Source organism: Mirounga leonina, unplaced genomic scaffold (assembly GCF_011800145.1).
Source record: "Mirounga leonina isolate KUSES-001 unplaced genomic scaffold, KU_Mleo_1.0 Mir_107, whole genome shotgun sequence".
In the NCBI taxonomy this organism is placed as follows: Eukaryota; Metazoa; Chordata; class Mammalia; order Carnivora; family Phocidae; genus Mirounga; species Mirounga leonina.
Genome location: NW_023270233.1, coordinates 1,877,392 through 1,902,898, shown reverse-complemented (window position 1 = coordinate 1,902,898; position 25,507 = coordinate 1,877,392). Strand labels below are relative to the sequence as shown.

Here is a 25,507-nt window from a genome sequence, read left to right as displayed (position 1 = left end):
TAGTGTGATATGATCTTGATTTTTAAAAATTGCGTGGACTTGTAATAAATTCCATTTTGCCTCAGCTCTATCGGCAAACTGTAAGAAGAACTTTTAGGAATGTTCTATTTTAAAAAGTCACAGTAATGCAGTAAAATGCAGTAAAATCATGAAATAACAAAAATAAACTGCCTTAAAAATAGGATTTTTATCGGGGTATAGAATTATTTTATATGCATCCAAATGTCTCATGAGTGTAAACCAGTACAATCTAGGAACATACTGTAAGACATATTTTAAACTTGTAAGTAATTAATTTACAATTTAACCATCTTTTAAATTAGACACCTAAATCAAGATTACATTTCTACATTAGAACTGACATATGGTTTAAAGTTCAAGATAAATCAGGCTGTAACAATTGTACCATATGTGTTTTAAAAAATTCACATCAAAATATTGAGGTGACAAAGGCAATGGAGAAAGTGGAAAGACCACCTGGGGGTTAAGTTATTGGTTTGGTAGTTTAATTGGGATCCCAGTGGTCAACCTTTCCTTTCCCATCCTCAGAACTTTTCCTATGGAAGTGTTTTAAAAGGAATTAAGGGAAGTAATGAAGCATAAGAAAGCCATTCCATTTATCTTTGTTTAAATTATTGTAGGCATTTAAATTAAATTTGATTTGTAGTAGCTTTAAACATTTTAGTTTTGCTTAATTAATTGTAAGTAGAAACAAGATTTGTGACAGAACTACTGTGCTTAATAGACAGAGGGATGATATATTTAACTACCAAATCAAAAAGCGACAGTTTTATCAGTGCTGTAAGTTCTTTTCCTGGGGCCTATTTCAACTTTTCAGAAACAAGTAAACAAGCAAACAAAAATATGGACATGTTAGGGGCTTCTGGCTGGCTCAGTTGGTAGAGCATGTGACTCTTAATCTCCAGGTCATGAGTGTGAGCCCCAAATTGGGTGTAGAGCCTACTTAACACCAACAACAAATATATAGATATATATGTACATATATATAGACCAGTTAGCTCTCTGAACAAAATTTAAAAAATGGTTTTAATGAAAAATGTATATCTTCCCTCGTATTTCAGCAGTTATTGCTCCATATCTTAATAGCAAGCTTTAGAAATACTGAAATAACTCCATAGTTTTTGATAATGTGAGCATATTTCAATCAATAATGCATATATATATTCCAGTTTTTGGGATAGCATATGCCTGTTAAAGGACTTATATTTTTACCACTGAGTTCTGTAACACTGATGGTGATGTATTCTAGTAGGGAAAATATGAGCATTTTTGTTTTAAAATATTTTCTAAATAAAAGTACACAAAATATAGTATATTACATCATCAGAAATTAAGGTAGTTTTACTGCTTCACTTGGCTTTCTATGTTCAGATTGCAAGATGGCTTCACCATCTTAAAAAACGATCTAACTTTCCCTCCTCTGCAATTCACTTTTTCTTTCCATATACTAGTTTCATTTATTATTTTTATATTCTTTTTTTATTTCTAAACAATTTTTGCCAGTAGTATCTATAAAATTAGAATTGAGGGGGAAAATAGTACCAAACAACAAGTGTTGCGCATTGTTGTCAGATCCTTAATCCTTAAAATGTCTTTGAAATGTATCATTTTATGGTTGTCGAGTTACTGTTACAGTATCATAAAGAGTTCCATGTTGGAGTCAGACAGGTCTTGTCTGCCTCAAAACTGTCTCTACCAGGTCTTAGCAGAATAATATGGGATAAACTGATTTTCAGCTTCTTGGGATTCTGTAATATGGAGATAATGCTACCAATGACTGTATATATGGATAAGCAACATATATTTTCCCCCACATTTCTCAATAATTTGATAAACTGATAACTATTTAGGGGTTGTTAGATTGTATATATGATGTTTGTTAAACCGAGCACACTTCTAAGTAAGCACTGATAGGCTTTGGTAGGGAGAGCTAAGTACCTAGACAGTTGCATGAACAAGATGTTCATTATACTGTATTATTAAAAAATAACATCTCCTATGGTGTAGTTTATAAATATCTAAAAGAAATCACAGGACAGGGGCGCTTGGGTGGCTCAGTTGGTTAAGCAACAGCCTTCGGCTCAGGTCACGATCCTGGAGTCCCAGGATCGAGTCCCACATCAGGCTCCCTGCTCAGCAGGGAGTCTGCTTCTCCCTCTGACCCTCCCCCTCGCATGCTCTCTGTCTCCCATTCTCTCTCTCAGATAAATAAATAAAACCTTAAAAAAAAAAAAAAAGAAATCACAGGACAATTTCACAACACTGTCAAAAGGGAGGTTATGTGGTTGAAACTTTTTCCAGAGACAGAATTTTGTACATTCAGAAAAATAAATCATCTTTGTTCATCCTTTGTTAGATATTGCTTTAGCTAATGAATACTGAGTCATGATAATTAAATTTCTTGGAAAATAAAGGATATAAACCATGATTGTGCATTTTAATTTATAATAAGAGATGTAATTCTTAAGGAGACTTATTGATTAACATGTTTCACCTATATGTTTTCCAATCATAGGAAAATTACACAGGAAGCCAAATTATGACAAGATTGATGAAAATAGAATCACATTAAGAACAGTTGATTATATGTGGATTTTATTTATTATATCAGCTTTAATAACTAGGGCATCTATCTTCTCTAAAAGGAAACATCTGCCTTAAAATACACAATGCTGTCAGCTTCTAGGTAGTACTTGAATGGGAATGGATGGCTATAGATGACTTTTTTTGTGTGTGACTCCCTAAATTCAGTTTTAGAACAATTCCTCCTATGTCTGACATTATTTTCTTTAGACATTATATCACTATGAAATAAAAAATTGGTTTCCTAAGGGTTGCATAATCAATCCATTGGAGTGTTAGAAAAAAAATAAAACCTTAATCTATATTTGATAAATACTATAATTCATTCCTTATAATCTTATTTTATGTATGTTTGAGTCAAACTAAGCTAAATTCGTCATAGGCTTAATATTTTCTTCACAATTGATGATTTCCTATGTCTCTTATCCTAGCAAGTGTGTGTTGATTTTATATTTTAACTGAGGGCATCTTTTAAAAAAAAGTCTCAAATTTTAGGGAGTCATCTCTTTTCTATTCTTTGTATCAATATCAGCATTCCTTAGTGTGAATTTATAATCTCATGAATTCCTGAAATTTTATTTTAAACTAATTACCATTAAGAAAACTATACTGCAAGTAAAAGCCTTCTCTTAAAATTTTCTATCTAAATGCTCTTAGATTATCATCTCCCCTAACCCTTTCTTGTCTTCAACAACCATCCCCACCACCAGCAGCAACAATAACAAATTCCCTTAAAGTAAAAAACAAGCATAATCTAAGAGAGAAGATACTGTCCATCAACCATACAAGATACTGAATAGTCAAAATTTACTTCTGTTATGATCATTAAAAATATTAATTTACAGTCATTTACATCGGAGTTCAAAAAATATGTTGGTCACATTTCTGCTTAAACCATGAAGTATGGGATTTGCAGAGTAGGATACATTGTTCTTAAATGGCTATTCAGGATTGTTGTTCAACAGTGACAACAATGGGTCATTTTATTGCTAGAAAGGGACAAATACATGAAGAAAAAAATAGAACCTCAATGCCTGATGGTATTACAGATTAAGCTTAAATGACTTAAAAAGAGTATTTTATAGAAATTGTGGCATATATCTGTGTTCCTAGGGTGCATTATGTCTGGAGGCTAGATTTTTATCTTTATTTCTCTTTTTTGCCTTTGGATTATTCACACCCTTGAAATGTGTCTAAAAATTAATTTCTTTCTTAGAATTCACTGATTCTTACTATACTTATCTGGAAATGATTAGAAGGAGAAAGGAGTTTAACTAAATAAGAATCACACTTCTTCTAGCTCTCTGCTTTTGGTGTGAAATTTTGAAGGATTAGGAGTAACAAACAGGGTCTCTCTCTCATCCTGACAGTGAGTTAGCAGGAATACTGGTTTGTATCCTGCATACAAAGGGAGTGACTGCTCAAAACCTCACCTTCTCCTGAAGGTCTGCAGCTGCTTTAAGCATTGTTATCTAGAATGAAAGTACAAGACCCTTGTATTTCACTAGTAAGGCCATTTTCAGAACCACAAAACCCCTGTGTAACATATCCCAGGGACTCTCCTGGCCCCTCACTAAATTACTAGGAAAAAGCCCCTTTGCTGGAGTTCCATCCAGGATATTCCATCCTAGTCTGATCCAAACATTCTCAAGGATGGTTCAAGACTGGGCCCTGCTGCCTTAGAGTCCCACCCAGAGCTGTGCAATGTTTGCAGCGCCCATGCCCTTTGCTTAACAAACATGTGACCACACTGGGAAGAACAATTGTGCTTCTCTGTTGTAATATGAAAAATATTATGATTTACATGTATTGAATACTTTTATAGAAATAGATAGGAAAAGGTGGGAAAACCTCTCACTCCCCAAATTTAAAGCTGACTTGTAAAGCTTGTAAACCTAGAGTTGGGAAACTCTGAACACTCATATGAAGATTTTCTCTTAGCTCATTAGCAGGTTTATGTTATTAATAATAAATCAAACTAAGAGTACTGTAGTCAAAGGACCTTTCATTTCACAGAGGAAAATCTAAGTCCGTACATATTGTAAGCCATTCATATGAGATATGGGTGGCTCTCAGGAGCTGGAACAAAATGCCAGCAAGGTATAAATGGCATCAGGGGTAGTGTTGCCTATAAATATTTCCAGATTTATAGCCTTCTGTGTGAAGAACATATTGTGTGAGGAAATACATTGTGAATAAATGGAAATTGTACTCCACTAAAGTCAGAAAGGGGAAAATACAGTTTTATTTCTTCCCAATATTTCTGCATCATGGTATCTCTAAGTGTGCAGCCATAAATCTGAGATGAATCTCAAGAAATGGTATAAAAGATTTCATTTCTAATCTGTCAGATTTTAGAATTTCCTTCATTCAGTTGGCAGGAGAAAATCACAAAGGGCAGAGGCAGACAATCTGACCAGAAAGCCTGGGAGACCTTTGGCTTCCCTGGTCCTTTAGTGCAGGAATTTGAAATCGTGAAAAAATGAAGATTAAATAACTTTCATTCAGAGAGAGTAATGTATAAAGATCCAGATGTCTAATCATTGCCCATCAAACCTGAAAATGAGGCTTATGATCGTCAAATGGACAAATTACATAAAGAATTATCATAAATAAATGTATTTTTGTTTTCTCTGCCTTAACAAAATACAAAGATTTGACCACATGGAAATAGCTTTTGTTCAGCCATCATAGAGTATAGCAACCATTATATCATTGATCAAAGGTATTCCTTATTTAAAATTGGTGATCTTACTTGTAAAATAAAAATTATTATGTCATAATGTAGTTTGGGGTATTAAGTGAGATAATACGGGTCAAGTGAATTGTCAGGTTCCTAATCCACAGTCCTTGCTCAATAAATAGTAACAAATAATTACTCTGGATCTCGAACTAAAGTTACAAACATGTCTTTAAAAATACAAATTTGCGGGGCACCTGGGTGGCTCAGTTGGTTAAGCGTCTGCTTTCGGCTCAGGTCATGATCCCAAGACCCTGTGGGGTTCCCTCAGTGGGGACTCTGCTTCTCCCTCTCCCCCTGCCCTTCCCCCCAGCTTGTGCTCTCTCTCTCTCTCTCAAATGAATAAATAAAATCTTAAATACACACACACACACACACACACACACAAAGAACTTTGGAGAGGTGTTTTTGTTTTTTGTTTTTAAGTCATAGAGGGTTGAATGAAAGAAGGCCCTCTATCTAGCTACATCAAGCACTGTTTTAAATTGGGTGTAGAGATTTATAAGCAATAAAATTTATTGATTTTTAATTTCTACTGTTTAACTATGAATTAGCAAAATTACGCCAAAGACTAATAAAGATCTTTGTTTAATTAAGAAACTTGACATAATTTTAACTGTTGACCTCTACTTCTTGAGCTACTGTGTTTTACTGAATCTTCCAAAAAAATAAATTACAGCCTCTGTGTTGGTCAGAGAGGCCTTTAGTGGGTAGAGCATCTGGTTTTCTAGTTGAATGATATCTCCAGTCACATTATGTATATAGGATACCTGAGTGAACTTTTATGTGGAAAATGTACACCATAGAGAGAAACACAAAATGTATGAAAGCCACTATCCTTCTCACCTGGGTTATTTTGCAGCTTCTGGTATATAGTTCCATTTGATTAAGGTAACTACAAACATTTGCAATTCCTCCCATTTTGAACCATTTCTCACATCGTTTCAGATCTCTGCTGCCCTCTTGCTCTCTCTTCTGACTTTCTTTTTTACCTTTAGTATGGCTTTTAAAAAGAAGACACTTTCAGGTTTTAAAAATTATTTCACACTTTCTCCGAGTCCAACTTAGCTTCTTTAAGAGTTGATTCTTCTGGGCACCTGGGTGGCTCAGTTGGTTAAGCGACTGCCTTCGGCTCAGGTCATGATCCTGGAGTCCCTGGATGGAGTCCCGCATCGGGCTCCCTGCTTGGCAGTGAGTCTGTTTCTCCCTCTGACCCTCCTCCCTCTCATGTGCTCTCTCTCATTCTCTCTCTCTCTCTCTCGAATAAAAAAAAAAAAAAAGAGTTGATTCTTCTGAGTGTTTTCAATTATCTAACAAAACAAAGTTTAGGTAAAAGTAAAAGGTGATGCTACTTAATGATTTCTTAATTATATTTACAGCTGTCCCCCAATTGATATTCATAACATACTTTAATAATTTTCATATATCTTACTCATTGAGACTTTACAGTCCTTTCATATATAATGAAATGAGTCCCATTTTTAAAGAATGAGGAATCTAGACTTCAGAAGTTTAAAGTAACATAATCAACATTACCTAGTCAGTCAGTGATTGAACCAGGACAAATCTTTTTTTTTAAAGATTATTTATTTATTTATTTATTTATTTGAGAGAGAGAATGAGATAGAGAGCATGAGAGGGGGGAGGGTCAGAGAGAAGGCAGACTCCCTGCTGCGCAGGGAGCCCGATGCGGGACTCGATCCTGGGACTCCAGGATCATGACCTGAGCCGAAGGCAGTTGCTTAACCAACTGAGCCACCCAGGCGTCCCGAGCCAGGACAAATCTTCTAACACCTGGTCTAATATTCTTTATTTAGTATTCCAAGAACATTATTAGTTAGACATAGTGGGTAATATTCCTTGACATTAGGTAGAATGACATGATAACTGATATTTATGTGAGTGCTTACTCTCTTTTTTTTATAGCAACCTTGTAATAGAGGTATATCAAAATTAAATATACTTCCCCAATGCCACACAACTAATCTGTGGTGTATCAGAATTGGAATTCATTTTGTTTTTCATTCTGTTGTGCATGGTCTTAATTTATCTCCTATACTGCAATCTTAGGAAAGAGAGAAAAAAAGAAAGTTTTAGTGAGAACCTACTATGTGGCCTGAACTGAGAGACTCTATAAAGCTAGTTTCATATAAAAATGAAAAGTGTGCCTTACATTATGTATATACAGAGTTAAATCCACATCTATCAACTGAATTGACCATAACAACGTCTCGATGAAGAAGAGGTAAAGTGTAAAACATGAAGAAGGCAGGGATAGCTATCTTTATTTTATGGTACATGAAACCAAATACCAAATAACCTTTCCATAGAGAATAAATAAGGGATATTATCCCATTGCATGGGGAAACCTGTTTGATACAATATCAGTTCTTTATTGGTCATCCTATAATTAGCAACTACTACATTATCTGGCATTTTAATGAATACATATTAAATAAAAAGTTAATGAATGAAGAAAAAGCAAGGAGGAGAAGCTAGTTATTCTGACTTCTTGCCCACAAACACTGAACTTATTCCTTATTAAGTTCAATATATAATAGAGTTCTTTTAATTTTTTTCCATTATACAAAGAGTGCAGAGTTGAGGTCTAAAATGAAAGCAGTATTTTAACAGCCTAATCCCTTAGTAGGATCAAAAGATGCTTAAGCAACATGAGGAATAAAAAAAATATATATATCTACAAGATCCTGGAAAATCTTGAGGAGCACTGGCTGCACTGTTCACTTTAGTATGTAGCTAAAGCAATTTGTAAATATTAGTGATAAAGTTATACAGGGCGGTTTGTAGATTCTAGCAAAACAAATCAAACAGGACATTTTGTATAAACCAAAAAGTTTTCCACTGTGCAAATAAAGATGCATGTTGATAGGAGAATACGAATAATATATTTCAATATTCATGAAATTTTGACCAAAACTCAGTGCACAGAACTTAGACTATATTGCATTAGCTTCATAAAGATGATGCCCTCCTATGATTGATGACAGTCCCACAACACCTAAACATGCTACACTTCATACCTAGTTAGTAATCCATGAATATCTTCTGAATGTAAACTATGTCTATTTAAAAATGTTCTCTTTTTGAATATTAATAAAAAGCAAAGTTTGATACCTTCAAATTTTAAAAGAATAGTGTCACACATACACACACATACGTACACACCCCACAGTCATTGAGATTAATTAAATCAAAGTCAATTCTCTTAGATAAAATATGGCATACTATTTCACTTTGCCACACAGATAGCAGGGATCTGGTTTCCAAAGTATATTGTCTCTCCTATTGTAAAACTAATTTTAGAACAATGTCTCCTTTCCAGAGACCATATATTATTTCTTGTTTCTGGACGGGGAATGGGATCTGTAGGGAAAAGGGATTTTTAAGACAGAACAATGTTAGAAAAAGAAATGACCGGCATACTGAATTATTTAAAATAGGTAGAAGATAAGAATAAAAGATGAGAGTTGAAAAATAAGAAAACAATAGTTCAGCTGAAGAGTGCTTAGGATCTTTTTGGTCAGGCTGTAAAAAAAATTATTTGTTTATACATAGTACATGTTATTGTTATTTTTATTTATTGTATAACTTCAGTGTTATAAATAGATGACAAATTAATATTGTTCATCTAAAGATAGCCTGAGTGGTTTTTTGGGTCTGGTGACATCTAAGACTACTGCTGGTAAATAGGGATAAAAGGGAGCAGTAATGAAAGGGAGGTTACCTGGATAAAAGACAAAGTGACACATCATTAAAGCAGATAAAATACAGTAGATGCCTTCTGTATTTATTACAATGAACATTTGTAATTGCTATTTTATTATTTTACTGTTATGTTTTAAAATGAACTAAACGTATAGTCACATTAGTCATATATAAGAGAAGTCTAGGTATATAATTATCTTTAATTCTTCACATTTAACCCAAAGTTTGATGATGCCTTTCTGAAATAGCATGGACCAACTTCTGCTTACATGTCAAGGATTAAGCTCTCCAGAGTGAAAGTGTAGTAGTACCTAAGCTGTGATTATTAGATAGTCAGCATGGGTAGAATTATTTCCTGGTGGGAACTAAAGGTGGGCAGGAGAGAGGCCTGACTCTCTAGGCTTCAAACCATGTACACACACACACACATGCACATGCACATCTGCTTCATAACTTTATGATTTAGTCAGAATAGTTTCATGTTACCTTGTTGTATGGTTGTTAATATTAACATCCTATAATTTCATTTAAGAAAGGGGTTCTGCTACCAAGTTTTTTGAAAACCATTGCCTTGAATGAAGTAAAAAAAAAAAAAAGTTTAAAGCTTGGTTTGATATTTTATAAACACAAGTTAAGTGACAGAAAAATCACATTGCTGCTAGAATATATTGTCATTCTCATCAGTGGTCTTTTCCTATTCATGTCCACACAGAAGAGCATGCAGTTGGCATTATTCTTACTAAAAGTGTACTGTTTCTTACCTCTAAGCACCTCTGGTATGATGACCCATGGATTAGATGCCTTAATTGAAGCTCATTTTTGGTAACAGTTTCACATTTAAAATTAACATTGACAACAAAAGTTGAACATTTTGATTAAATATGTGGTCCCTCACTATGAACTGAAATCCATTTTATTAAATAGCAAAAAAGTTTAGATATTAATTGATTAATCATGAACTTACAGTATTCCTCCTTTCATGGACTCATCTGATGTAACTTCAGGATGCATAGTCCCACTGATAATTATAGTCTTGGGCTAAGCAAACAACTGCTACTTCAGTAATATGTGTCTAGATAGGCATTTGAATAAGTAAATGCAAATTTTTGACAGCATTATGGATGTAGAGTTGAATCTAATAAACTGTGCATATTAAAGCATACAATTTGGTACGTTTTATAGACAAACATATACAGACTGGAAACTATCACCACGATCATGATAAGAAACATATACATCAAAATCTAAAACTGTAATCTAATCATTCCTTCCCCCTGACCCAAATGACCAGCAATCTGATTTCTGTTCCTATAGGTTGCTTTGTAATTTCTATAAGGTTATATAAATAGAATTATACCATAAGTACTCTTATTTGGCTTCTTTCACTAAGCATAATTATTTTGAGATCCATAAGTGTTGTTACTTGTATCAATAATCCATTCCTTTTCATAATTGAATAATATCATACTGAATGGACATATGGTTGGTTATATCAGCCCTCTGATGAATATCTGAGCTGTATCCATTAGTTGGCTATTACAAAACTAGCTGCTATGATTATTTGTGAGCAAGTCTTTGTGTGAATATACGTTTTCATTTCTTTGGGTTAAATATCTAGGAGTCAAGTGACTGGATTCTGTGGTATGTATATGCTTAATGTGTTGAGGAACATGTGAACATTTTTTAAACCTAATTTCCCTACTAGGTTTGCCTCTACCACACGTCCTAATTCCATTGATCAGGACAGGCCTGTGTAGAAACAGCACGGTGCATTTGCCATGAGCTAGTTTCACAACCACTTACATCTGACGACATCTTCAACAATGATGTAATCACTTGCTTCTACAAATAGGCCTTTTAGTTTGGGGACTTAAAAGTCCCTTTATATTAGAGAGTATAATTCTTCCTTAGGGGTTGTCCAAATATTTGTTTTGTTGCATTCGAGTATTCTATTTTATATATAAGCTGCCAACTTAAGCTATTTTTTTCTACTAGTGTAGGGAATTCTCATGTCCCATAAAGCAAACTTCAATCCAATAACCCTGAATAATATGTACAAAACTCTAATATAGATCTGAATTACTGTCTTACTGAGCAACATCTCCTCAGTAATGTGGAACTTCTTTCATATTTTTCCATTTTTTAGTTCAGTGAAATAGGAGTGTCAGGTTTGGACGCCTTTGCCTTACATAATATCCATGGCTGGAAAACACCAGGCAGTTTTTTGCTTTATTACCGTGCCTGCGATTACTTTGCAAATCTAGATAAATGAATTTGGTTAGGACCGTTGATATTATACCTGGCTGCCTTAACAATTTCTGGAAGTAAAACATTTCCTGTAGGTTAAATATATATATCCTCTACTGGGAAATCAAACCACAACTTTCCTTTCCCTCAAAATCTTTGTTAAGGAACACTCTGTAAGGGACTCCTGGGTGGCTCATTTGGTCAAGCAGCTGCCTTCGGCTCAGGTCATGATCCCAGGGTCCCTAGGATCGAGTCTTGCATCTGGCTGGCTGCTCAGCAGGGAGCCTGCTTCTCTCTCTGCCTGCCACTCCTCCTGCTTGTGCTCTCTCCCTCTCTGACAAATAAATAAGTAAAGTATTAAAAAAAAAAAAAAGGAACGCTCTGTAAAACCAGTTTCCAAGACACTGAAAATGTGATACATGACATAATGAAACAAGGGCTCCTACACATCCATGGATCCAAAAAGGACACTGTGGAATATGGGGACATAGCCTGAGAGCCAGGTATGGGATATTTCTCTGTTTCTGCTATCACAGTCTTCTGTAGTGTTTGCTCTGATAATGAAGACATATGCCTCAATTTTCCTCTCCCTTATTGAAAGCTTTTGTCTGTGTCCACATCAGCTTCGAGTATCATGCCGTGTTGATAGACCTATTGCAAAGTAACAAGGCCAGCTCCCCCTGCAGTGAGTTTTGCAATCTTGCTCTTTTTTTTTTTAATGCTGACATGTCCTTGAAATGGCACATTCAACCTGAAGCAGATTTTCTTGTAACACTTATTACTTGTTTCCCCCCCCCCGATGATAAAGGTAATAATTTATTGTTGTAAAAATTTTAAAATAAAACAATTACGAAGAAGAAAAAGTGCATATAATACCACACAACTCTGTCTCGTATATATGCAATGTTTTATATAATTAGAATATGTATGTATGTATACATTCAGTTAAAAGTATATTGAGTGCATTTTCTTTACCATTAGATATTCTCTGAAACTCTTTTACTTATGTATTTATTTTGAGAGAGAGAGAACACGCACGTGAGTGAGAGTGTGGGTGGGGAGTGGAGGGGCAGAGGCTGAGAGAGAATCTTAAGCAGACTCTGTGCTGAGTGTAGAGCCCAAGTCGGGGCTCAACCTCACAATCGTGAGATCATGACCTGAGCTGAAATCAAGAGTCAGACACTTAACCGACTGAGCCACCCAGGCACCCCTCTGAAACCCTTATTTTAATATTTTTAGAATAGCTTCTTTGAAACAGAAAAATTAATAAGTTTTCAGTTAGATAACCTCTTGTCAGCTGTCTATTCTAAGGGTAAGAACACAAATGCACATATAGAGAGTCTGTTTGGCATAGAGTTTGATGGAAAGGTGAGACTTTCCTCACTCAAATACAGTAGAATTTGTCTGATCTTCATGGTAGCAGTGTCCATACCAAAAGTTGAAGCTCAGGGTGGTGGTTAGTCATCTGCTGTGGCTGTCATTACTACCCTCACAATTCCTCCTGCCACCACATCATTACCGCCACCTCCACGACTCTTGCCATTATTGTTGTATTGTTTCCAAAACAGCACACCTCCCATCCACAGAGCAGGGGGAGTACTTGTAGTGCCATAATTCTCTATGGCATCATCATCCCCTGCCTCTGAAGAACCATCTTCCTATGTAGTCCTGGATAAAACAAGTTTAAAAAAAGTTGTCTCAAACTTCCTGAGAGGTAACAAGTCAAAAGGGACTTGTGATCTAAAGTTGCATGCAGCATTTCAAAAGGGTGTTCTGCTACTTCAAGTTTTTCTTAAAAAAAATATGCATTTTGTTTCAATGTTCATTGTAAACAAACCTGCAATAGACTTGTAGAGTGAACAATAGAACTGAATGGCATTTTTAAAATCATGTAGTTCAGTCCTTTTCATTTACTTCTGAAGAAGTTGAGTTCTCAACAAGTGAAGTATCTGTTCAAGGTCACAAGCTATTAAAGGGAGCATTTGACTTAGAACCAGATTCTCAGTCTTTATAATATGCTCCACCACAGTTCTAGCCTCAATGTAGGAACTTTGGCAAGATACTTACCTTAGGTTTTCTGCTCATAATTTGGAAATTGAATATAACCTCACAGCTCTGTCCAGAACACATTTAATCGTTTTGCTGATCTGTATAGCTTAATTCATATAGAACTTGAAAAAAAGAAGAAAAAAAAAAGAATGACTCAGGAGCATTTTTTTTTTTCTTTCAAATTTATTGGCACACTTTTGCTCATGCTAGGGACCAAAATTGAATTCATCTCAAGTTTGGTATAACTTGAAGCCAGGGTGCCATCCTGAGCAATAAGCAGTATTTCTTTCAGTTGAGTTTCTAAAAACAATGTATGGTTCAAGGTGGGTGATGTGGCGCAATGAAGAAAGGCTGAATCATCTATTTGCTCCAGATGCCAAGTTTACTGAGGTCTAGAAATTATATCCAGCAGGGGGAAGAGGAGATTAAGGACCGATCTACTGGTGAGCTGCTGATCACAATCCCTAAATACCTGGCCTGCCTTGCTCTATAAGTAGTATATTCGTGCTGTTTGAAACTTATTTTCTAGACTTGTAAATTTTCTTTTAAAGATTTTATTTATTGATTTATTTGACACAGAGAGAGACAGAGAGAGAGGGAACACAAGCAGGGGGAGTGGGAGAGGGAGAAGCAGGTGTCCCGCCGAGCAGGGAGCCCGATGCGGGGCTCGATCCCAGGACCCTGGGATCATGTTCTAAGCCAAAGGCAGTCGCCTAACCAACTGAGCCACGTGCTCCTAGACTTGTAAATTTTAACTACTCAGTTCCCACATTTACCATGCATTTGTGTCTACCATGCTGGCTCATAAAACAAGCACAGGACCTACTTTGAGGTAGCTGTTTAACTGTGCAATGTTGGATAGGTTTTGTTAACTCCAGGGCTCAGTTTCCTCAACTATGGTATTAAAATGGTAACATTTGCCTCTTCAGATTTATTGTTAAGATTGAATGAGAAAAGGAATGTGGAATAACCCAGCAGAGTGCTGTTAATGAATAATATTAAGACCTTGATTAAAAATTATTACCTCACCTTTCTGTTCCCAAAAAGAAGAATGTCAAGGATCCTGATCTGAACCAGGATGTTTCTCATACTTGAACTTTCCAAAAATATGCTTTCATTCAAACCCTATTCTTCATGGCTTCATTAGTCTTTCATATCTTCATTTAAACGTCAAGCTGGAATACTTCTTATGACAGTTTCCTTGAATTAGATATGCAGTCCTGGGAATTAGAACTGGATCACCAGCTCATTTGGTGGTTGAATAAATACCACGATATTGATGATGCTACTTTCATTTATGACCCTCTTGCTGATTTGCTCTGTGCTTTTCTACTATTATTAGCCTCATTGGTGTCTTTGGAACAGAGGCATGACTGCCACAGCTTCCTGATAGAAAAAAGGATTAAGGCTAAAATATGCTTTACCCTGTGTGATTCTATCATTACTTGAGTCCTTAGAAAGGCTTTATATAAACTTAAGTGATTATAATGATCACCACTTATGATAATCATCATAAGCCAGGCTCAACCATAAGGCCTTTTGTATGATCCATTATTTGATGTTTGCTGGCCTGGATTGGTTTTTAAGTAGCAAACTAACAGAGAAACTTATTTCATAGAAAATGCATGAACAACTAAGATTGTGTCTCCTCTGTCAGCAATATTCTACACGTTCAGGATTTATCTGCCCAGGTTGTCCTATTTGACTACATGTTAAATTATATCCTCTTATACATTGTAGATGTATTCTTTCCTCTTACTTTAGTGTATATTTTTTTTATATTCTGCAACTTAGCTTTGTCAAACTATATTTCAATTATTGTAGCCTTTAAGGGATATAATACTCACCCAGGCTTCTTAGTTTCACCATATGGAATAATTTATATGGTGTTATATTCTTAGCATATTGGAAAAGAAGAAATGGCTTATGAAACATAGAGGGATGATAATGGTACCTGGAGGCCATTTTGAATTGTTTTTTGAACGATTATAAGAAGAAAATCTACCAATGATCTATCATGACAAATAGAGATATATGTCTTTATTTACATCATTCTTTATTTCCTTCTCTATTTATTTTCTTCCTTGTATAAATTCACTAAAAACCATATTTATTGTGTACCTACTTTTTGCCAGGATTTTGTTAGGCACTGGAGTTATAAAACATAATGATACTAGATGCCTTCTCATTCCTTGTGTGAGTGAGCAGATACATGTATTCAAGAGACTGGTATGATGAATTGGAGTGAATTTGGTTTAACTGGAATGAATGGATTTACCAGATCTCTTCTAGTATTGAGGTTTCCTAGTACTGAGGAAACACTTCATCCACATTATTTTTTCAGTTTAAGCATGAACTCATAAAATCTTAAAATTTGAGGAACTTACAGAAAATATCAAGTTTTACCTACTTCCCATCCTGATTTTAAAGATGAGAAAATTGAAGCATAAAAAAATTATGACATTTGTCCAACAACATACAACTAATTGATGACAAAGTTAGAATGAAAACCCAGGTATCCCAACTTCAAGTTCATTAATCTACCACAATAGCACAACCCCACCAGCTTTCTGATAATACGAGAAATGTCTTCCCAGGTTAACCTGAGATACTTTACACTCCTTCCCCTCTTCTGCCTGACATTTCTAAGGAAATTTCTCTATGTCTTACTATTCAATCTCAGTCTCAAACCATGTAACTCTAGGGAGTATCTTTTATTTCCATTTAATATCCTTACCCTTTATCTCTCTTGAGGGCAAGGATTATATTTTATTTGCTCAAGATCCCCAGAATCTAGAATAATAGCCTGTTTCTATGCATAAAAAATAGACACTCAAATATGTTAGTTGAGATGACTTAATTTGATTTTTTTAACCTCTTTAATACTGATCAAGAAAACTTGGACTATCACTGCATATCTTTAGGTAATCATTTCTTCATTACTAATAAAAGTTGAAAGAAGTACCACAGAATGAAAGCAGGTCATTAAATGCCGGCAGTATAACGGCGACCAAGTTCGTAATTTTATTTTCATAAATCTCAGGTGTTTGGTTGGGACTAAAATGAATAAACAGTGCCCTCTTCTGTCTGGTAACCATAATGGTGCTATGTGGGGTATGAATTTCAGTCTACAAACTCAGATGTAGAAAAAAAAATGACTTTTTATTTGTATATTCTCTAAGTTAACCTGGTTTTACCTTTGCTCATGGGAATTTAAACATAGTCATTGGAACTTCCCTTTACCTCTATCACTTGTGTTGGACCAGGTGAACCAAAGTTCTAGATCAGTAGGTCTCAAACAGGGGTGATTCCTCCCCCCTCCCCATGGCGGGGGCAGAGGGACATTTGGAAATGTCTGCAGATACTTTTGATTGTTACAACTTGGGAGGCTTCCTACTGCATGTAGTGGGTAGAGGCTAGGGATAGTGCTAAACAGCCCACAATATGCAAGATAGTCTCTTGCAACCAGAATTATTTAGAGCAAGATGTCCATAGTGCCAAGTTTGGGAGACTCTTTTCTAGAGGCTTAGACTATATCAAGACATCAGAAAGACCCATCAATTACTTGTCATTTTCCCAGATTGGTTACCAATGAGATACCCATTGTCCTAGCCCATGTAGCTCCTTCAGGTTTACTACTTGCTGTTTCCATGATACTTTATGGGAAGATGTGAAACTCTGGTCTGAGTTTAGAAGATGGTGTTTTCTCTGAAGTTTTTTTACATCCATACTGAACTTTTAATGGGATATGTAGACATCTTCCTAGTCTTCCAAATCTGAGAATTTTGAGCTCATGGAAGATCTCTCTCTCTCTACACAAAATCTATTATTTCTAATTTCCTAGTCTTTTTTTTTTTAAATGAAATATGGGAATCTTTGCCTCAAACTTTCCCTTAAGCAAAGAATCATTAAATCAACACTTACTGAAGGCAGAAGGGAAAAGACTAAACATTACTCTATAGCTTAAAAATGTTCCTTGACATTCTTTTGACATTGATACCAAAGCTTATTAGTCATTAAATCATTTATCCCTTTATTCAGTTAGGATATTTTTATTGAGTATAAAGTGTATTTTGTTTCAAGGTGCTCAGAGTGGTAAACAAGACAGACAACATCCTTATTCTCATGGAATTTATGTTCTAATGGGAAAAGACCAAAACATACTTCCTCTCAAAAAAAGAAAAAAGAACAAGAAAAGAAAAATATAATTTCAGGTTATGATCATAACGAGAGAGCTAAAGAAAGAAATACAGGGTAATGTAATAAATAAATGAAGTAGGGGAAGGGATTTCTTTCGGATAGACCAACCAGAGATGACTGGATAGGGCTGAAGATAGCCCATCTGGACTCCCATGGGGAGGAGGATCCAGCCATGTCAGGCAAGAGAGCAGTAGATACAGAGCCGAAGAGCCTGATGTGGAATGAGCAGATGAGTGGGACATGTCTGAGGAGTAGAAAAGGTGCCTGTGGATGTGTTTTCAGCAAAAAAGGCATTTCTTAGTTTTCTATAATTTGAAATTATGTATTAATGTATCTAGTCCTCTTATAAAATGTATTTTAATTCTAGGCTCTTCACTTTGACATTCCAAAATCATTGTGTTGTCAGATCAGCTAGGAGGACCTGACTGAGCATGCTATTCCCACTACCTGCTTTGGAAGAAGACCCTGTAGCCCCCTTCCTAACAGCTTCCCTGAGTGTCAGACTGTTCCTGATACCTCTGGAGCAGTTACTTGATATTAGTGAGCCAGAGGTGGATAGTCAGAGAAATATGATTTATGACTAACTCACATTTAGGATTTAGAATTCAACCTCAATTTGAGAGGAAAATATCAAGCATGACTCCTATTCCTAGACTACCTTTTGTCTATTTTTTTTCTGTTTTTTTTCTTCTTTCTCTTCTTTCCTCTTTTCCTTTCCTTCTTTTTTTTCTCTTCGATGACCACAAGTTTCTTATTTACAGATTTTAATGTTAAACATTTACAAAGTCTGTACTAGTGAATTTTTATGTATAATAATACTGCATACTGTCTCATTAGGAATGCTGAAAGAATTAATGAGATAAGGTCCAGAGAGAGCATTAAGTGCCTTGGGAAAAAAGATATATAAATGCAGTCATTTCTATATCAGTAAGTATATATATACATTAAAACTACCAATTTATTGTGACCCTGAAGTTTAATGTAACACTATAGTTTATTGCAGCTTCAGTTTCTATATGAAAACCTCAACCTGAATATTTCCAAGTTCTATCTTTTCTGGCCTCTTTTGCATAAAGTGGGGCCTTGTAATAAAATTAATAATAATAATTTATAATAATCATAAACAGTGTTAAACTTCAATACTTTCTAGTCACTGAATAATGTTCCAGTTCATCATCTTATTTTATCCTCACAATGACCCTAAGAATTAGGTAATATTTTTGCCATTTTACCAGTGAGGAAACTAAGCTAATTTCAAATCACTTTGAGCTGCCTAAGAAAGGCTTCACAACAAGAGTTAAAATAAAAAGACATGAAATAGTTTTCCTGAATTCTGATATGAGACATAAATGAGTAATGACTGAGTTTATTAACACTCTTTCCAGGGCAGGGGCTGGGGGGAGGATATCTTCCTCTTGGTTTGGTTTAGAGACAGCCCAGCTCAGAGAGGGGAAGTCATTTCCATCATCACTGAGAATCTATGTGAGAGTGAGTCTTTGCTGGGATGAGCTTAAGGGATAATTTTACTCTTATGCAATGAGTAAAATCAGATCAAAAAAGATCTTTACTTGGACTTTAGGAGAAAGCAGTATGTGTGGAATTATATTAAACCCTGTGTAGCATAGCACAACAGATACTCAAAACGGGTTGAATGTAACTAGAAGCAGCTAGTAAGTATCAGATCAATCCAGAATAACAAATCTGGAGTAAAATGGAGGTATCCAAATTGCTACAAATGTTTCATCCAAAAGTATAAAAAGTTTTAATGGGATGGGAGATAGAATAGTGGAGGAAGAGGAAAAAAAGCAATAGAAACAAACTTTTCCTGCATTCCAGCTATCCATGGGCTAAGCAATTCCTACTTAAAGCATCTTAGTACAATTGAGCCTCACCACAAACTTCAGGATTAGTTATTATTATCTAAAACTTTGTTCTCATGGACCCTGGGGAAACAAACTGAGGGTTTCAGATGGGAGGGGGTGGGGAGAGGGAGTAACAGTGTGATGGGTATTAAGGAGGGCATATGCTGTGATGAGCACTGGGTGTTATACGTAACTACTGAATCATTGAACACCACATCAAAAACTAATGATGTACTATACAGTGACTCACTGAACATAATAAAAAACAAACACAAAAACAAACCTTGTTCTGAGGAAACCAATATTTAAAATGGTACGCAAAATGCCAAAGCCCCACAATCACCAATCGGAGGGCCAGAATTCAAATTTAGGTCTGTATTACTTAACATTATTGGGTCTTTCCACTACATGACACTGCCCTAAGACAGTTGGTCTCCCCTCCCCTAGAATGAAAATTGATTAAACACACACACACACAAACATACACCTTCCAGATGTTTGCACCTTCCAAAGTTACTGGATGCATAGAAGCAAGCTGTGTATAATATAGCGTAGCCCCGCCTTCCTCCCCCCGTCACAGTGTTTGCTCTGTTATTATTTGTCTTCAGCCCTGAAGGAGTTAATGTCACCTCAAAAGTGATTAGAGTACTCCTATTTCTTTCTTAGTTTCCACTTAAACAATAACATTGTATATTCAACTTTTTATTTTTGCAATACCAGCCAACTGCTTGCCTTACAGAATGCAAAATGCTGCCAGCAAATGTTTTGAACACTCCCCCACTGATTTTGTTCCTGAAAAGAAGAGGTCAGTCTTATGTTAAAGACAAAAAAAAAAAAAAAAAAAAAGAGCGCTGAAGGATGTGGGCATAAATGGTAGACTTATCTCTTCCTACAGTATCACCAACAAAAATGTTACTTGTGACTTCTGACAGCAGCAGTTGTTCTCAGTTTCTGTTAAATCACTTTATTTTGAGTTGAATAAAATACTGGAATCAATGATGAAGTTATATGTCACTTCATGGTAGAGTATAATCCAAGTAATTAACAGCAGACATTTATAAGGAACAGATCACAGTAGGGGCACCAGGCAGCAGTCCATTGCAAAACAACAGGACCCAAGAAAAGAAATTTGATAACTGAATTTATTCAGCAGTTTCAGGGGCTGGTGATGTATCAAGGAAAGAAATTGCAAAGATTCTTTCTCAAGAATACTGTGGGAAGAATACACAAAAATGGCTAATAATAAAACACGTGATTGTGTAGAAATTCCACAGTGGTGAACTCATGTTATTAATACCTAAGGAAAAAGAATAAATTGCCCTGTGAGCCTAGCTGCACATATATCGCTGCAAAGAGGGACTGCATGTAGAGATAAAAATACACAACAGTTACTCAAACATATCAGAGACTTTGGCAAGAGAGGGACTATTAATATCCAATCGGAGTCGGTTGACATAAATGGAGAGGGTTGAGTGATGCTCAGGGCAAGGGTTAGAAAGCAAAGAAAATGCTGGTTAAAGATCCATGAGATGGGAACGAATCTGAGGCCGTTAGTGGTAGGAAATAGGTAGTTTTGCTCCACAGTGTGAGCTAATTATGGCAAGTTCCCATCTCTGGAGTGGTCCCAAGGGAAGGTAAACTCTCCACAGCTCTGAAAATAAATAAAGGGCCTGTGTGCAGAGCAAGGTTTAAGGGAAACCAGGGCCGGACTGAGGAGGCAACCCTGGCCCTCGCCCAGTTTTTAACAGCCAGGTGTAGAGAAGAGATCTCCCACTTCACATTTGTTTGCTTTTCATGAAACCTGTTTGATTTCTGGATTTCTTACCTAGGCTCTGTATTACATGAATCATACATAATTTAAATGAAAACAAATATCAAATTAATTCTTGTTAAGTACTTTTACTTGGATTTGCAATAGTGACAGCTATCTTTACATTATTGCCCCATTGAGATTAAGGAGAAGAGATTGAGATTAGATTAGATACTTAAGATTAGATGAAGATTAAGATTGGCTACTACAGCATAAAACAAAAAAATTTGAAATACAGAAGATGGAAGCACAGTAGAGGTACAGTGAGGACAAGTGTTTGCTGTTGCCATTGATATGTTTTGTTTTGCTCATATCCAGTGTTCTTTTCAGCTATCACTGATAATTTTGCTTCATCCATTCAAAAGTATGGATGTACTTCATTGTAGTGATAAGACAGTAAGCAGGGCAGACCCAGTCCTTGCATCACAGGGTAAACAAGGACTGGCTGCTTGATTCAGCAACAACGCTGCAGTCAAGTCTGGTGAACATCAAGACAGTGGAAGTGGAGAGGTCAGGGAAAGCTTGGCGGAGGAATCCAACCCCGTCCAGCTCTTCCTGAGCCAGACACCACCCAGATACAAGATGTTTAAGCTGAAACTGAAAAAAAGAAACGGAAGTAGGTTAGCTATTTAGACACCGAAGTTAAAATATTTATTATTTAATTTCCTAGAAAATTTAAATTCTTAGTAATTTTTGGTGCCATTATCATGTCATATAGTTTTAATTAGAATTATCCCATCTATTTATCACACACGAACACCTTGGTTTGTGATGAGCACATAGGGATAGCCAAATCGCTATTCACCCCCAAAAAACTTCCTCCTGATTATTTTGCTTTCTTTTTCTTTCAAAATTTATTGGAATATAAGTCATATACCCTAACATTCACCATTTTAAAGTATAAAACGGGGTTATTTAGTATATGCACATGATCATGTGATCATCACCACTATCTAATTCTAGGACATTGTGAGCATCCCAAAGAGAGACTGCATACCCATAAGCGGTCATTGCCCACTCCCTCCTCCCCCCTCCTTTAAGAACCACTAATCAAATTTCTGTCTCTACAGACTTGCCTATTCTAGACATTTCATACAAATGGAATCACACAACATGTGGTCTTTTGTGATTGACTTCTTTCACTTATCATAACATCTTCAAGGTTCATCTATGTCACAGCATGTATCAGTACTCTGTTTCTTTTTATAGCCAAATAATATTCTATTCTATAGAATTTTGTTTATTCCTCAGTAGATGTATGTTTGAGTTGTTTCCACTTTTTGGCTATTATGATTGGTGCAGCTATGAACATTTCTTTTTCCAAGTTTTTGTGTGGACACTTATTTTCATTTCTCTTGGGTATATACCTAGGAGTAGGATTTCTGGGTCATATTGGTAACTCTGTGCTTTCTTCTTGAAGTACTGCCAGACGTTTTTCCATTTTGCATTCTCACCAACAATGCTTTGCTTTCTTTTTATAGACCCCGGAGGAACTGGAGGATGTTTCTGACTTGGAGGAGGAACATGAGGTGCGCAGTCACACCAGCATTCAGACTGAAGGGAAAACTGACCGGGTAAGTCACCTCCCTGGGAGGAGAGCTGTAGGCTGTGCCCTCTTCTTGTCAATCAGACAGCCTCTCACAGGTGGGACTCCAGGATCTGGAGATGGTTTTGCAAAAGCCCGGGAAGAAGAGCTTCAGAATGCAGGGACCACAGCATGAGGGGACTTACTTCCTTGACCTTGAAAATGTCCTTGATCTTGAAAACAGTGAGACCATTTCTGGTCAGGTAGCAAATCACTACATGCCACTTTTGATCTTTATAGCAGTCATGGAAATATGGAATTGAAATGTGTACACATTTGTTTAAAGTAGAAAAGAGAAAACAAGAAGTTATAAATATACTCTGAAATTCTAGAAAAAAAATATTTCTGAGAAACTACCCCTATACTTTTCTTCCTTTCTGCAATGCCGCCTTCTCTTCTTACCTTCAACACACACACACACACACACACACCCCTCTGAAGATGCTAACCAACTTCTGAATTACTCTGAGGTATTGTATTTCACTTTACTTATACCCTTATACCCAGTGCTTGGGAATCTGTGAAAGTCTGGTTTCCTAGCCAATGATAGCTTGCAACTGCAGACCAGACTACAGAACTTGGGTCTGAAAGCCAGGCAGTATAACATGGCAGCTAAGACTGTCCCAGAACACATCTGAATTAGCCATTTCCTTACTGTGTCACCTGGGAAACTCACTCAGCCTTTCTCTTACTTGGTTCCCTGATTTGTAAAGTGAGGATACTAAGAGTACTCTCTATATGTGGATTATTGTGGGAATAACTCAGCTAACTAGTAGAGCACTCAACACACTGCTTAGCTCCTAGTAAGTTCTCAATAGTCATGAGTTATTATTGTAGTTGTCGTAGGGATAGTATAATTATCATCACCATTATTACTGCTATTAATTAGTTAAATTCAGTGACATTACATTTGGAGATGGATAGGAAAAGATAAATTTAAGAAAGTTCCATGTGTTCAAATGTTCAGATTACTTAGAACTGATATATATTAGTCGTAACACCCGTGTTTTATTAGAAATGGTGGTTTTCTTGAGTTTCCATTCCTTGCTGATTATTTGGGTTAATTCCCAGCCCTCTAGAAGCCAGTTCATGTTGGGAACTGTCTGGGGGCACCCAACATCTGAAAGAAGTTTCCTTCCAATGTAGTAGGCATCTTTGGTAGTAGCTCAATTTTTCCAAATGGCAATGGAATGGGAAATAAGTTTTGCTAATGGCATAGTTTGCTTATGCTTTCAGGTAAGTGAGTGAGTGATTCACTTCAGCTGCGGCTGAGCCATGGAGGTGGAGGGTAGTTGTCAGGATTTACGAAGTAACTGATAGGAGGAAATTATGTTAAAATAAATGTACCTTAGAAAGATGCTGGGATTAGGATAAACATGCCATAGTTCTCATTCTGGATCATCACATGTAGACAATAAAGCCTTGGTTAAGACCTTAAAGCTTAGAAACTTCAAGTTTCTTTATCTGAAAATGAGAAAAATAATATCATACCTTCTTACAGCATTATTGATAACTTCAAAGAAGATAATGCAAATGAAAGTGTTTTATAAACGTTAAAATTTATATGCTAAGAAAATAAGCTTATTACTACTATTTTGATTTGCGTTTTTGTTCTTGGCTGGGGTTACAGGCCAGCTAGATGGCAACCGGACTATTGTAGGTTAAGAAGTTGATGATCTCCATGGTCCTGGATCTTAAGAATCTTTCATAGAAGCCACTGTTCCTAACCATGTAGAAATCACCCTGGAGCTGCTCTGTATTCTGGATTTGTGTTCCACTGTGCACAGCTCCCTGGAAGGCCAGTTCATTTGGAATGCACCTGGGCAATACCCTCACTACTGTCTCATGGCAAGATAGATCCCTAACCATCAAATCTACTGGAAGCAACGTTATATTCAACCTGGCCACTCTCTGCTCTAGTAAATCTCTCTGCATAAATTCCAAGTAGTTTAGATTTTCTTCACTTCCTGCCTTGAGGCTTTTCTGAAATTGCTCTGTGGAATTCCCCAGGAAGCTGTTCAGATATCCTAATACATACACAATCTTATGTGAAGCATTAACACTCCACAGAGCAACCTTGATGAATACTCTTATATTCCCTGGATGGGCCATTTTGCATTTTCCATAGGTATTCAAAGGATTCCCAGGGGGATCAAGCTGTACCTCCCACCACGGTGAACAGCTTGATAATATACCTTTGGATTTGCTCTCCTTTTTTTTTCCCTGATCCATTTTTTCCCAGGCTCCTGGTTCAGTTCCCCAAGATTTCATCCCAGAATCAGCTACCTTCCATTCTTAGGCTCTGCTTTTGAGGGAAAACAAGAAAAGATAGTCACAGTATATAAACTACTGAATTATCACATTAACTTTGCTATATTGATACATTATCCCGGTTTTACTAATAAGATCACTGAGGTGCAGATTTATATAACTTGTCTAGTAAGTGGGTTATGTTTTCAGACAAAGAACTTTGGTGATTACCACATCAATGCACTTAAAACATAGAGTTAGTGGAATGAATCTTTTACTAAGAAGCAAACAAATCACCACCACCACCACAATAAACTTGATTCACCATCAATGGAATGAAGGGATGCTGGTCTGAGAACTGGAGGAAGGATACAAATTTTCTTTTAAAATTTAAATAATGATTATTATAAAGCGTGGATAGTTTAACTCAAATA

At 36.1% G+C, this 25,507-nt stretch overlaps 1 protein-coding gene across 1 annotated transcript in view; it reads left to right on the top strand.

The window, feature by feature from the left end:
* The window catches only part of LOC118018595 (catenin alpha-3-like), a 1,827,095-nt gene that overhangs the window by 1,617,604 nt on the left and 183,984 nt on the right, over positions 1 to 25,507 (top strand). The window contains exon 15 of the mRNA XM_035017231.1: positions 22,720 to 22,812. Within this exon, the coding sequence (XP_034873122.1) occupies positions 22,720 to 22,812 (93 nt within the window). The remainder of the gene's footprint in view (positions 1 to 22,719; positions 22,813 to 25,507) is intronic.